Source organism: Chiloscyllium plagiosum, chromosome 4 (assembly GCF_004010195.1).
Source record: "Chiloscyllium plagiosum isolate BGI_BamShark_2017 chromosome 4, ASM401019v2, whole genome shotgun sequence".
Classification (NCBI taxonomy): domain Eukaryota; kingdom Metazoa; phylum Chordata; class Chondrichthyes; order Orectolobiformes; family Hemiscylliidae; genus Chiloscyllium; species Chiloscyllium plagiosum.
Window position 1 is genome coordinate 29,978,627 of NC_057713.1, and position 15,967 is coordinate 29,994,593.

At 39.0% G+C, this 15,967-nt stretch overlaps 1 protein-coding gene across 4 annotated transcripts in view; it reads right to left on the bottom strand.

Moving 5' to 3' along the window:
• LOC122548918 (DNA topoisomerase 1-like) overlaps nucleotides 1-15,967 on the bottom strand; it is a 115,974-nt gene that overhangs the window by 5,373 nt on the left and 94,634 nt on the right. For all 4 annotated transcript variants that reach the window (XM_043687893.1, XM_043687897.1, XM_043687895.1 and 1 more), the window contains 5 exons: nucleotides 11,910-12,053; nucleotides 6,681-6,866; nucleotides 2,338-2,406; nucleotides 2,128-2,242; nucleotides 84-211 (listed from right to left, as the gene is read on the bottom strand). In XM_043687893.1, the coding sequence (XP_043543828.1) occupies nucleotides 84-211; nucleotides 2,128-2,242; nucleotides 2,338-2,406; nucleotides 6,681-6,866; nucleotides 11,910-12,053 (642 nt within the window). The remainder of the gene's footprint in view (nucleotides 1-83; nucleotides 212-2,127; nucleotides 2,243-2,337; nucleotides 2,407-6,680; nucleotides 6,867-11,909; nucleotides 12,054-15,967) is intronic.

The window sequence follows — 15,967 nt, forward strand, 5'->3', positions numbered from 1 at the left end:
ATGACGCTGTACTAATGTCAAGGACTTATTTATCTACAACAATGACAAACATGATTTTTTGTTATTTTATTTCAGAAACTTACCTTGGCCTGAATATTTTTCATGGATTTCTCATACGTTTTCGGGGGTGTCCTCTGGTGGTTGCAAAGAATGGCCACTGCTCTGTTGGCTCGATTGTAAGACAGGATTTTTTCTGCGATACTTTCTTCAGCTGAAAAAGAAGCAAGCAAGCAACATCACTGGTCAATTAATTGCATCATTGTAAAGCTGCAAATTAAATATTTCAGGTAATATTTTGAAAAGAACAGCTGTCACATAGCTCTGCCATGTTGTGAAAAATCATGGGTTATTCAGTCATTTGAGCATTCAATTTCATCATGGCTGAATTGGGTCTCAATTCCACCTATTCAACTTTTATCTGGCCTGATGCATTAGTCCAACAAAAATCTATTATCTTTCTTGAGAGCTTGAATTGTTTACAGCATCCAGTCTTTTGGTGGGAGGAAAAAAATGTTCCAGATTTACACTACACTTGGGGTATAAAGCACTTCTCATTTCATTGCTTTAATTTTGCAATGTACTAATAACTAGAACTTTCTTTGTGATGTTAATTAAAGGATCAATAGAAGCCACAACACAGGAGGCAAGTTCCCTGCTCTTTATTGAAGTAGTTTCTTTACATCACCTGAAAGAACTGAGGCTCGGTTCAATGTTTCATTCAAAAGGTAGGGCTTCAGAGTGTAGCAGTCATTCAGTACTTCACTGGAATGTCAGCCAAAACCTTAGCACTCAAGCATTACAATAAGACATGGGACTATAACAACACTTCTCCATAGAATTCTCACAGGTTTATCACACCAGAGTGAATAATTTGGAGCAAATGAAAGCTTTGGAAAAGGAACACCGGGCCTAAGGATTTTATTCTTTATATGACAATTTTAAAGAGAACTCACTCCCTCTGTGGACATTAACATAGCACTGCATGCCAAAAATGTTCACTTGCTTTTAGAACAGGTTATGTTTGTTGACATGCAGGTTACAGCAGACCTGAGGTTTCAGTGGTGGTCATGTCACTGCCAGTGACAGAACAGTATTTTGAATGACTGCCAATTGTTGCCCCACTCCAAATCTCACTGCCTTAGTTAGTGCGCTGTCTGCCACTCATTGTCCCACCTGTCAACCCTCTCATCAGCCAGCACCCAAACCTTGTCCTTTCAGAGCGAATGGGCACAGCAAGGGAAGTTTGCAAGCGGTGCAGCAAATGGATGGCAGCATCGTGATGTCAGAAGCACACATTTTCTGTTCCAGTGTAGTGTCAGAAAATGCAGGCATGGATCTTTTGAGCAGTGACAATGACCACTGAATTGTTGTGCTTATAAATTCAATGATTTGCTATACAAGATTCTTGTGGGCATGATCTTCATAGAAATGTCCATTGCGGAACTCTGTCAGAGAGGAGTTAGGGGAAGAACTAACACATCACTTTGTGCTGCACTTGCTGCCATATGGTAAGCTTAAAGCTCCAGTTTTAACATTAGTGAAAGAGAGAAGCAGGTCAGGTTAGGGCAGGCACACAGGTCAGATGTTCAGATCAGGTTTTCAGTCCAGGTGTTAAAGACTAGGTTTTGACCTTTGTAATATTTCATAGGTGACAACCCAGTTAAGTACTGCAGGTGTGTCTGAAGTCTTTGATTCCAGCTCAGACTAAGGCATTTACAGAGGGTCATAGATAACTTCCTGGGCAATTTGCATATATCGTGTCAGGACCCCTTAAAAAGTCCCTGTGTGCATCTCCAGTTACAAATCTGGTCTCAAGAGATCTGATCATTTGGCCAAAAATGTTTGAAGTATAGATATATTGGGGATAATTCTCTTGATCTTCTTTGAAGAGATGCCATGGAATCTGTTACACCCATCAGAGCAGTCAAATGGGACTCACTTTAAAGTCCCACCTGAGAGATGGCACTCCAACAATGCAGCACTGCCCCAGCACTGGACTGTCTTCTTGATTTTTGGGCTGAAGCCATGGAACTGAATTTAAAACCAGAACGTCCTGACTGAAGAGGTGAGAGCGATACCAACCCTCGTAATCAAAAATGTTCACTGATAGGATAATTATTCACTTACGATCAGTCAATTCAGCCAATTGTTCTTGCAATGTGATGGAGGCATTGTATGTTCGAAACACTTTGGCAGTGAGCCCTTCCATCAACTCCTGAAGGTGTTTATTCAAATCCGAGGTCTAAAAGAAAATACATTACTTTAGCTATATTAAAGGATGATGAAATTGCATATTTGTCAACCTCACTAATGTAAATACATCTAAATACAACATACATTCAATCTGTCAAACAGGTCATCTGTAGGATCCTTATTCTCCATGAACAATTTTAGATTCTTGAACACCTGGTAGAAAGAAATACAAAAAATACATCACTCTGGAATTGTAAATGTTGTACAAATGTACAAATACAAGTAAACGAAAGAAATAAAGAACATTTTCGGGTGCCTCTCACGAATTCAGGGTGTCACAAACTGTTTACACACAATACCAAATATTCCTGAATTGTCATGATTATAATTCAGGAAATGTGGAGAACTAATTGTACACCATTGCTGTGGGACAATGAGATGTATGGCCAAATAAATTTCCCTAATTAATAAGGCTGAGGATTAGACGTTGGTCAAAACACAGAGCTCTTTTTCAAACATCCCATGGAATATTTTGTGCCCAGGTGAGGCATCAGACAGAATTTCAATTTTAACATCTCATCTCACTGTCATAACCCTAATAGTGCAAAATGTAGATATGGACTCGATTCTAAACTGTGGCTTGAACCCACAACCCACTGACCCGGAAGGGAGAATGTCAAATGAGCCATGGCTGACATTTTCAGGCACAGCTGTAGTACTCACTGGGCTATTCTGTAAACCACCATGGACTTGATAAACTGAATAGCCACCTTCAATGCTGTAAATAACTTTAAAGTAGAAAGACAATGTGATCATTACTATTTCATCATAATTCAGAATTAGTAACACACAAGTCAATTTAATCCTGCACTCCACTTTGCAGAAAATACCAGTCACTCCCTAGACTTTAGTGATGTTCAATAAAAAGTCAAGTGAGAAGTCCACCTGAAATACAACAAAGTGGTCAGAATAGATATTTTTCTCCCAAATTTGGGCGATAAATTTGGACAAATGAATTTAAATATGCTGTTTTTTACAGCAAGATGTCCAGGCGTCAACCAGAAAGCAGTTTATAATAGACTTGTTATGTGCAATGAAATAGGACTGGTGATGCCAGAATAAGCACTCAGGGTACCAGTGACCACAATACATTTGAAATTTACACAATGAGGGAGAGTAAAGTGTGCCGAAGACTTGTACTTTAAACTTCAATAAAGGGCATGAAAGCAGAAGCAGATAGAGTGAACTGGCAAATTAGGTCAAGAGATGCGTTACTAGAAATGCAGTGGCAGACATTTAAGGGATATTTCAGAACGCATAGAATAGCAACTTTACACTAAGTTCCAAAGACAGATCTTACAATCTGGGTTAGCTAAAAAGTTTAAATCAAAACCAAATTTAAAAGGTGGCAGGTCAGAAGATTGAACATGATATAAAAAAAACACTAAACAAAAAAATTAATGATGGAAAAATGAGTGTATGGGAGTAAGCTAGCTGGAAATATACAACAAAAGTAAAGATTTCTATAGGTAAAAAGGTCAAGAATCACTTTGAAAATCTCAGGACCAAGTCTTTCAGATGAAGAATGTTTTCTCAGATATAGTCCCCCATCAGTCCGTTTGAGTCCTTTAGAAAAAACATCTTTGCTTGGCCCAAACGGACCTGCAGAAACCAGAATTTGGGCCAGTGGGAAAACACTTTGCTTTTAGGCCCAATTCAGCCAAGTGAAGTTCTTTGCCAAACCGCCTGAAGTCAGTGCGTCTACAGGTCTGTTCGGGTCCACATTTGAAAAAGACCTTCACTTGTTAGGTCTTTCCGATTTTTAGACACGCAAAGAATACCTGAACTGTATTTTAAACAAGTTAACAGAATGAACAGTGGTATATAGCGGAGACTGTGAAATTAATAGAAAACAAGGAGATGTCAGATGAATTAAACCAATATTTTACATCGGATTTCACTAAGAAGAAATAAGTAACACTACAGAATCAATAAAAAGAAGGGAGGGAGGAACTCAAGAAAATTAGAATCACTAGGGAAGCAGTAATCAGAATATTGTTGGAGCTGGAGCAGACATCCAATGGGTTCTGCTCGAATACACTCTAGGAGCTTAAAAGAAACAGCTGGGATAGTTTATACATTGGTGTTACTTTTTCTAAATTCTCTCAATTTAGAAAATGCTTAATTAGAATGGAAAATAGTAACCTCTGTTTAAGAAGGGAGGGAGACAAAGCAAGAAACTACAGGTTCTCAGAGATGGAAGATATTAGAGACAACATGAATATATGAAATACAGGACTATAAAAGGATATTTGACCTTGCAAACATGTTCCACCATTCAAGAAAATCATGACTGAACTGTTTGTGATCTGAATTTCATATGCCCATTTATGCCCCGATAACCTTATTCACTTACCTAACAAAAATCTAACTGCCTCCATTAAAAATATTCAATGACCCTGCCCTTTTAGGGCAGAGTGTTCCAAAATCATGACACTTTCATAGAAAAGTGCTCAACTGTCCTAAAAGGGAAACCCCTAATTTAAAAGGCATACCTTCCAGTATGAACTCACCCACAAGGGGAAATATCATTGCATGTCCAGCTTATCAAAACCTTTCAAAATCTTAAATCACCCACTAAATTAAGTGATCCCTTACTCTACTTTGATGGAAACATTCCCAGCCTGTCCAGTCAAGTCACCCAAGAGAACTCATGTTCCGGGTATCAGTCCAGCAAACCTTTTCTGAACTGCCTCCGATGCATTTCTTTTCTTTCTTTAAAAGAGACCAAACTACACAAGTATTTGGCTCACCAACGCCCTATATAATCAAAGCATAACATCTTTATGTGTCTAATTCCAATTGTATTAAAGAATGGCATCCCATTAGCCTTATCCATTGCATGTGACTCATGCACTAGATCACACATCACTTTGTTCTTCAGACTTCTGAAGTCTTTCCCTGTTTGGTGGAGCATGCTAAAGGAGCAGAGTGGCCTACTACTCCTCCTAATTTCTATATTCATTTTTTAAGGTAAATATTATTGAGTTACAGATGGAGGTACCCCATGGTAGAAGTAGTCAGTTGATGAACTAAGAGCACCTTACTCAATGGCTCAGGGGATTTAGCAAGGATAGAAAATATACTTTTCTCTACAGTATAGCCTTGGGCATTTCCCTTCTGGGTGAGGATGCAGGTCATGCTGCAATCAAGTCCCAACTCGCATGTTGACTTCTGGCTGCTGCTCATTCACTTAAGTGCTCAATCAGCACTTGCATTCCATTTTGCAGATCACCTCTGAAGTCACTACAGATAACACTAGGATTCATGTATCCTAATTTGTGAATCACTATAGTCAAGCAACTAGCAGCATCACTGTTATAATCTAGGCTGTGCTTTTGTTAATGCCTTATAGCAAGTTCATAATCTCATTTGCGATGTTTGGCAGAAGCTTGCAGCTGGAGTAGGTGAACTATTGTAGCATCAAGTCATGCAGATCTGGTAGGTTTAAATCATGTTGCCAATTTAACTAAATGCAAGTGGAACAAGACAAGGAATTAAACAATAGCATTGCAATCCTCAAATTTGGAGGAGGAGCAAGAACACCACAATCCTGCAAATATCTTATAATAGTCATTTTCTAATAACTGTAAATGAAGAATTTTTTTTTTATTACACCTTTCAAAAGGTTTAGATTATCACTTGATACTTGGCAGTCTGGTTTTCATATTTCACTATGATCAAGGAACCTATGAGCAACTATTGTTTCACTTAAATTAGTGTTTATCGAAATGTGTGGTCTGCTGGTACACCATCTGCAAATCTTAAATGTTCATCAATCCATGAAACTCAGCCAGATTTTAACCTTACTCATGTAAGGACTAGGAGTTGATAATATCTGAGTTAGTATGAGTAAATTATGGTCTATTTAGCAATCCACTCAATTCAATGCCACATAACCCATATGTTCTTTTAGAAATTTGTCCATAGAGTATGCACGCTGCAGGCTGGGCCAACATTTATTGCTATCCCTAATTTCCCTTGAATGGAGTGACTTGTACATCTCTATGACTCAGGGAACAGTCAAGAGTGTTTACACATTGCTATGGGTCAGGTTTCTTACAGTAAAAGAACATTAGTAAACCAGCATTTTTGCAAGGATTTGCTTTTTTAATTAAGTATTTTCACTGAATTCAAATTTCATCTGTCAAGGTGGAATCTGAACCAAGGTGGAATGTTCCCCAGAACATTCATCTGAACATCTGAATTACTAGTCTAGTAACATTAGCACTATGCCATTGCCTCTCCCATGCTTATCTGCATGGTTCAATATTACAATTTGATACACTAATCACGCAAAGAATTTGTAGAGATTTTAAACAATCATATTTTGGGACTAAACAATCAGATTTAAGTAACTGACTTAAATCAGACTAAAGCAAGTTAATATGATGGATAATGTTATGTAGTGGAAATGAGCTCTGTACCTGTTTTTCCACTGGAACCTTATTATAATATCTGATTGAGTCCTTTCCAAGGAAGTCAAATTCTACCACACACTGCTGCCCTTTATCATTTTCATTCAACTTAATGTGTTCAACACGGAGTGAGCAGCAACCAACTGTGTCAGCAGTTTCTCCTTCCTCCTTTTCATTCCCAGCTCTTAGTGCTAACTATTAAGAACAGAAAAAATAAATTATTTAATTAAGGCACAATTTAAAACAACCATATACAGTTCAAATTTTCAAAGCATTGCAAATACATTGCTGTTTAAAGGAATTTACAATAAAGGATGTTCTGCATGGAAATAGACCCTTCGGTCCAACTAATCCATGCTGACCAAATATCCCAACCCAATCTAGTCCCACCTGCCAGTACCCAGCCCATATCCCTCCAAACCCTTCCTATTCATATACCCATCCAAATGCCTCTTAAATGTTGCAGTTGTACCTGCCTCCACCACTTCCTCTGGCAGCTCATTCCATACACGTACCACCCTCTGCGTGAAAATGTTCCCCCTTGGGTCTCTTTTATATCTTCCCCTCTCACCCTAAATCTATGCCCTCTAGTTCTGGACTCCCCCACCCCAGGGAAAAAACTTTGCCTATAGATGACAAAGCAAAGCGATATTAAAAAAAAAAAAGAGAACAGGAGACAAACATCAGCTAAAGAATACAGACAAATGGGATGAAAAAGGCAACAAGAGCAAAGAGAATGAGAAAATATTAGGAAATCAAAAGGGAACCCCACAAATATTTAACAGCATAGCAAGGTAAAGATTATTAAAGATTTGCTGGGTCAATTTAGGTCAAAAACAAGAAATCTTTTGGAAGCAGTGGATGTAACAGAGAAAGAAGTAAATAAAAAGTTAAATTTCTTGTGGAGAGATCCACATGTACAACTATGGCATTAGGTTAACCTTGTTACCTGTTATGACACAGCAAGCCAAACTAAATCAGCCTCACTATCACAACATAGTGAATTTAAAATATTCAATGACACTGAAATTTGCCAGTTGTTCCTAATCAGAAATTATGACTAACAAATCTCAGAGACTAAGTTTAATTAAAAAAACAAGCAGAGCAAAGCTAAACAGCAATATAGTCTATTTAAGGTGCATCATTACATCCAACCCCCTTTGTTTGTATGCTCCACTCAATACCGAACACAGTTAAGGGAAAATTTATAGAAAATAAAAGAATTGTAATTTGCCAGTTGGATAACAATTTCAACTATGAGTACCAGATCTTTATGGAATCATCGAACAATGTGTTATATTACAGGCACATGGGATTGTACCTTGCTTTAACTCAATGCAAACAGCTTCCAACAGGCTCTCAGGAATATTCACTGATTTCTTACAAATAGAGATTATTTTCTCAAAATATTTAACAATTCTTTAAATATAAAACTAGAGTATATCTCAAACACAGCTTCCCAGTCCAGTAGCTTCTAAGCACACAGCCCTCTCCTCAAAGAACCCAGTCAAAACCAGTTTAATCTATGGTTTCTTGCTTCCTTTTCCAACATTCTCCATAGTTGGCTGGCTAGCACTGGTTTCTCCATGATTAACCAATGCATTATCCAGCCAACTGCCAGTTATTGATAAATTATCCGGACTACACTCCAGTGTTCTGAACGAGTTAGCTAGGATATTGTAGAGGCATTGGTTGCACTCTGTCAAGAGTCACAGGAGTCAGGGAGGGTCCCAGAGGATTGCAAAACAGTAATGTAACACCCCTGTTTAAGAGGAGAGGAAAGAAGGAAGACAATAAGAAATCCTAGGCCAGTTAGCCTGACCTTGGTCATTAGGAAGATTTACAAGTCCACTTTTAAAGATGAGATTGTGGAGTACTGGGAAATTTATGGTAAATAGGGCCAAGTCAACATAGCTTCATCAAAGGAAGGTTGTGCCTCACAAATCTGTTAGAACTCTTTGAAAAGATAATGAGCAAGTTAGACAAAGGAGAGCAAGTTAGACAAAGGAGAGCCAGTGGATGGGATCCATTTGGATTTCCAGAAGCCTGTGACTAGATGCCCCACAGGAGGGTACCTAATAAGATAAGAGCCCATGTGTTACAGGCAAAAAACTGTTATTGATATATGACTAGCTGACTGACAGAAGGCAGAGTGTGGAGGTAAAGAAGTCTTCAACAGGATAGCAGCTCGCGATGTGTGGGATTTTGCAAATGTCAATGTTGGGATCGCAACTATTCACGCTTTCCATTAATGGTCTGGGTGAAGAAGGCACAGATAGTGTTGAGGCAGCAGAGAGGCTGCAAAAGGACTTGGACAAGCTCGGAGAGTGGGCAAAAAAGTGGCAAATGGAATATAAAGCGGGAAAATGTGAGCGGTAGGAAGAATAGAGGTGTAGACTATTTTCCAAATGGGGAAAGGCTTTGAAAATCTGAGGCATAAGAAAATTTGGAGTTCTAATTCAGGATTCTCTTAAGGTGAATATGCAGGTTCAACTGGCAGTTAGGAAGGAAGATGCAACGTTGGCATGCATGGAGAGACAGCTAGAAAACAAGAGCAGGAATGTTCTGCTGAGACTCAGGCTCTGATCAGACCATGTTTGTAATACTGTGAGCAGTTTGGGGCTCCATATTGAAGGAAGGATATGCAGGAGTTGGAAAGAGTTCAGAGGATGATTTACAAGAATGATCCGGGGAAGAAGGGCTTGTCATATAGAACATAGAAATGATACAACATAGAAACGGGCCATTGAGTCTTGAGGTTCATGAAATTCTCAGTATCGTGAATGCTCCAGTAAATCCACCCACAGCTCCGGCTCTCAAAAGTAGTTAGCCAAATGCTGCACCTAGCACACGCAGACATAAGGGACATGGGAAGCATCCTTTATTTCCCCACATGGTGTACTCATCTTGCACAATGTGCCTGAGGTCATGACTTCTCTCTAGATTAAGCCAGTTACTCCTTTTAAGAGAACAGAACTTAATTCAATTAATCTAGGGGCGTTCCCTGGTTCAAACACTTCTATTATAATTGAAAGTCCCTCACTTTATTTAAGCTAATGTATTATGCTTTAAAGATTGTATGAGAAACTCTGCAGGTATCACTTATCAATTGGCTGTTTTCATTAGGACCATCTCACTTTCAGAATTGCTTGAACTAACACTGAGTGTGATGCTCAATCTTTCAGCTTCATCTAACTCCCTGTTTTCACCCAACTTCCAAGCACTCTCATTTAGCCAAACAGCACTGATGTTCCCTCTCTTTTAAATGTCTCAAAAACAGTGTTTCTGAACTGGATCAAGTTAGCTGTTAAGTTAACCATCTTCACTGAAAAGTGAATCAGCAGACTCCTGTTTCAGAAATATGACAAACTACACCCAATAAAATAGAGCAGCTTTTAGTTACTAGATTAAAGAACTAATTTAGCTTGAAGATTAGCCCTGAAATTAAGTTTAATTACAAATTACCTTTTAAAACTCATTTGCGCCCAACCGTCAAGCAACATTCAGTGCACATGAGCAGTTGAGGACTCTAGGTCCGTACTCAATGGACAGGATATTTGACTGAAACTTACAGGAGACTGAGAAGCCTGCATACAGTGGACGTAGAGAAGATGTTTCTACTAGTAGCAGAGACTAGGACCCAAAGACACAGCCTCAAGGTGGAGGAAGCACCGTTTAGAACTGAGAAAAGGAGACATTTCTTCAGACAGAGGGTGGTGACACTGTGGAACTCTGTCGCAGAAGGTTGTGGAGGCCAAATCATTCAGTGTATTTAAGATAGAGATAGGTAGGTTCTTGATTTGTAAGGGGATCAAAAGATTGTGGGGAGAAAGTAGAAGAATGGGATTGAGAAATAAATTAGCCATGCTCGAATGGCGGTGCAGACTAAATGGGTCCGAACGCCTAATTCTGCTCATATATCTGATGGTCACAACACTTCTTGCTGCCAAAAAGTCTGCAACATTCTTAGTTCAATAATTAACCGACAATTATCTTTCCCATAAACAAAGATCAGTTTGTTTGCCTACTCCACCTTTCAAAACAAGCTACTGTACCAAATTAGATTCTCAACTTTAACTCACTACTTCAAACCAAAAAAATGAGAAAACTAAAGAAAAACATTGATTGTTTCAACACCTCAAAAAAAATTCAAGTTAGTCACAGCTATACAGCATGGAAATAGATTGATGTAGACCAGAATTTCTAAATAAACCTAGTCCCATTTGCCACCATATCCCTCTAAACCCCCTCTTTTCATATGTCAAAAAGTGTGGTGCTGGAAAAGCACAGCAGATCTGGCAGCATCCAAGGAGGAGAATCGACGTTTCGTGCATAATCCCTTCATCGGGAATCAAGGGCTTATGTCAAAAACACTGACACTCCTGCTTCTCGGATGCTGCCTGACTTGCTGTGCTTTTCCAGTGCCACACTTTTTGACTCTGATCTCCAGCATCTGCAGTGCTCACCGTTTCCTCCTTCCTTTCCATAATCCCATCCTGATGCCTTTTAAATGTTGTAGTGAACATGATTTGCCTTTAGCAAACCTATGCCAATTCTCTTTGATTAGCTGTGCCTTTCCAAAAAGACAATTATTTTATTCCAGATAATTATACTCATCAACATTCTCAGCCTTGATGTTGAGCAGGCAACCTTCCTCCTTTTCCCTTTCTATGGTGCAAAATTAGCAAATCCCCTAGTTCTATGGCACTGCCCTGTATCGACATCACCTGGAATGGATGCCAGTATTAGCTAATAACTCTACGACTTCTATGTTTACTTCTTGCAGGATGTATACCATCTAGACACAGTCACTTAGCAGTTTTTAGCAATGTCATTCTTCTTAGTAGGCTTTTTAAAAAAATCATTCACAGGATTTGGGCATTACTGGCTTGTCAAGCATTTATTGACCATCCCTAGTTATCCTTGAGAAGGACCTTTTGATTACTATCCCATCTCTAACTGCTTTCTTCTCTAAGTGCATCTTTGTGAATACTGATGCCACATACTCAATTCTTCAACCAAGCTATTATGAGAAGATAGCCCCTTGGGTACTCAATAAGTCTCAACTTCCCCCTTGCTAATTACTTACTTTGCATTTTTGTAGAATTCAAGCCTATGTCCCCTAATCCAAAACACTAGTCTGTCTCTGGCTTACACTGTCATACGACACAATCCCTATCTCCCCTACATCAAACCAGCGCTAAATAAAAATACAATATAATAACAAAAGTATTGTACCTTGTCAATGAAATATAATGCCACTGCTCGTTGCCGTGTTTTCATTTCCCTTGATTTCCAGTCTCTATGATACTGACTCCGGATTGCATCAATTTTGTCCTTTAGGCGCCGAGCAATTTCATACTTCTGCCAATCCTTCTCACCCTGTTAGTATTAATAGACAAAAATACAAAGTCAATTCTATTCATCAAATAATTGCTCGATATTCCAATTCGTTGTATTTCAGAATAAAAGTAAATGGGTTCAAAGCACCTCCTCCTCAATAGGTATTGTGGAACAAAGCCAAACAGGAATTCAGATTAAATCTCAAATCGGTCTGGAACTAGCTAATCTAAGTCATAATTCTGTAAGAATTTACAAATTGGTGTCAGAACGTTTACACCATACACAAGGGAGATAGTCATTTTTGAGGCTATCCAAATATTCTTGCTTTAAAACATGCAGGTTTAAGGTATCATCCAGCTTAGATTTGATGCCCCTTGGTCAAAAGGCTCAAAAATAACTTAAGACTCACACAAAAAGTTTATTGCCTATAGAAATCAATAGCATTCCCTATCAATCATGAATCACTATCTATAGAAGATATTTGCAAGCAACTACTGTTCTCCAACTGTATGACTACATGTTAATTATGAGGGGAGCAAAGAATTGAAAACTTGAAGTAGAGAATAGAAGTGCAGTTTGAATTCACAAAAACAAATCAAGCAAATCAGGGCAGGATTTATGCACTTAATGGTAAGGTCCTGAGGAGTGCTGCTGAAAAGAAATCTTGGAATGCAGATTCATAGTTCCTTGAAAGTGGAGGTGCAGACATATAGGATAGTGAAGGTCCATTTGTTATGCTTTCCTTTATTAGTCAGAGTATGGAGTATAGGAGTTGGAATGTTATCTTGCGGCTATACAGGACATTGCTAGGCCACTTAAGGGATACTGTGTGCAATTCTGGTCTCCCTCTTATAGGAAAGATGTTATGAAACTTGAAAGGGTTCAGAAAAAAAATTACAAGGATGCTGCCGGGGTTGGAGGGAGAGGCTGAATAGGCAGGGCTGTTTTTCCTGGAGCATTGTAGGCTGAGGGGAAAGATTTAAAAGGGATCAAACAGACAACTTTTTCATGCAGAGGGTGTTGCGTGTATTGAATGAGCTGCCAGAGGAAGTGGTGGTGGCTGGTACAATGACAACATTTAAAAGGCATCTAGATGGGTATATGAATAGGAAGGGTTTAAAGGATATGGGCTAAATGCTGGTAAATGGGACTAATTTAATTTAGGATATCTGGTCTACATGGATGAATTGGACCAAAGGGTCTGTTTCCATGCCGTGCATCACTATGAATCTGTGTGTCAAAGGATGGGAAGGAAAATGTGATTATCACAATTCTGCTGTTCCTAAACAGCAAATTTTTTTTCAACGAACACACTTGTGAAAAGAACATTTTTGTGAGAAAATCTGTGGCTAACAACACCTTTAAGTTTTCAATTTCATTTCCAGTTGGACATTACACTGGGATGGTTCAATAAATTAAATTGTATTATCTAGACAATCAAAGGGAGACATTTAGAATTTGATTAACCATTGGTCAAAACAATGGGTTCTAAAAATGTATGAATTCAAAAATTCTGACAGAACAAAAAACATGAAATGATCTTAATGCAATTAAGGCATATGCCTGATGAAACAACAAGTCATTTGAATGAACAAATCAGCCCTTTGTTTATGAAAAGATGCTAGAAAAGGCAATTTGTACAGAATTCACAAAAGAATTCTGAGAGATATCAGAGGGGGTTCTTGGCCAACAGAAGAGCAAAAAGGAAAGCTTTCAAGTACAAGTCCAGACACAACACCACTAATCTCACGATGAAGAGACATTTCATGTCCTCAAAACCTGCTGACTCCAGTCATGTACATCAAAATAAGAGGAACCCTTCAGCATACTTTGCCAGTAAAAAAGATCAAGCCTAATCTGATTATTCCACATTACCACCTACTTGAGGAACAGTTTGCTCATCAACAATCAATCAACCTCCTCTGCCTCAAATATATTCAAGGAACCTGCTTTCAGTGCCTTGAGGAAGAGGATTCTAAAAGACTCTTATGAGAAAAAAAAAAGTTTCATCTCTTAAACATGAGAAGTCTTATTTTAAAAGCTGGACTCCTACATCTAGATTCTCTTAAGAAGAAACATCCTTTCCACATGCACCCTATTAGGTCTCCTCAGGAATTTTCCATTTCAAACAATTTGCTTCTTACTCTACTGAACTCCACCAGATTCAGGACTGGGGCAATGGCCTAGTGGTACCAACACTAAATGATTAATCCAGAGAAACACACGGCTTGGGTTCAAACCCACCCTGTCAAATGGTGGAATTTGTATTCAATAGAAATCTGGAATTCAGAGTTTAATCATGGCCATAAGGATATTGCCAATTGTCCAGAAAATCTACCTAACGTCCTTTTAGGGAAGGTAATTGTGCTGGTTCCTGGTCTGATTTACATGTAACTTCAGAACCAACAGTTAAATGGTTGACTCTTAACTTTCCTGTGGAAAATTAGGGCTGAACATAAAAGATGGCCTAACCAGAGACACCCACATCCAATGAATTAAAAAAACCTAGCTGGTCTACCCTTTCCTGATAGACAGACCAAATCATTCCTGGGTATTTATCCAGCAAACCTTTTCTGATCTCCAACATCCATGGTACTTTCATTTTATGTCTTCAGATATTGGTATACTCTCATTACAAAGCCCTTAAGAAGTTTTCTCTCTTAGATATTTATTTATATCCTTAGCTTGAAAAACACCACCAAATTTTGTTCCCATGGATGAGAAACATTAGTTAGAGAGACTGGAAAAGTTGGGATTGCTCTCAGTAGGGAGAGGTTAAGAGGAAGTATGATGCAACTTTTTAAAATCACAGCAGGCATAGATAGATGGGAAGAAGCTCTTCCTGCTCATAAGAAGGAATGAGAACAAAAAGGCATCAAATTAAAGTGACTTGCAAATGTAGCAAGCTTTAGATTAGATTACTTAGTGTGGAAACAGGCCCTTCGGGCCAACAAGTCCCCATCGACCCTCCGAAGAGCAACCCACCCAGACCCATTCCCCTACATTTACCCCTGCCCCTAACACTACGGGTAATTTAGCATGGCCAATTCACCTAACCTGCACATTTTTGGACTGTGGGAGGAAACCAGAGCACCCGGAGGAAACCCACGCAGACACGGAGAGAATGCGCAAACTCCACTGATGCGGGAATTGAACCCAGGTCTCTGGCGCTGTGAGGCAGCAGTGCTAACCACTGTGCCACCGTGCCGTGTGAGGAAAAACATTTTCATTTGAGTGGTTTACATTTGAAATGCACTACCTGAAAGTGTGGTGGAGGTAAAGTTAGTTGAGACTATTAAGAGGGTATCTGTATAAAAACAATGTGCAAAGGTAGGTGGATAAAGCAGGAGAATGGCACCGTGTTGTAATGTTCATCGGAGAGCCAGTGCTGACACAATGAGCAGAATGGTCTCCTTCTGAACTGTACCAATTCCGTATTACTATAATTTGCTCCTATGACTGTTCTTAATAAGGCAACAGGATTTTCTAAGCACTCCACAGCAAGATAAATTCTCCCAAACTAGTTATTCTGTGTCTTTTAGCCACTAACTCTACTCCACTTATCCATCATACTACAAATTCTCAATCTGCTCCCAAACTACAACATTAGTTAACTAAACAGAAGTTGGGTTTTAAAAATTAATTTATAGGATGAGGGTGTCATTACATGGGCCAGCATTTATTGTCCATCCCCAATTGCTCAGACAGCAGTTAACAGTGAAGGATATTGCTGACAGTCTGGAATCACATGTAGACCAGACCAGATAAACATAGCAGGTTTCCTCCCTAAAGGACATTAGTGAGGCAGATGAGTTTTTCCCTCTGAGGAGAAAGTGAGGTCTGCAGATGCTGGAGATCAGAGCTAAAAATGTGTTGCTGGAACAGCGCAGGTCAGGCAGCATCCAGGGAACAGGAGAATCGACGTTTCGGCATAAGCCGACCTGCTTCCTGAA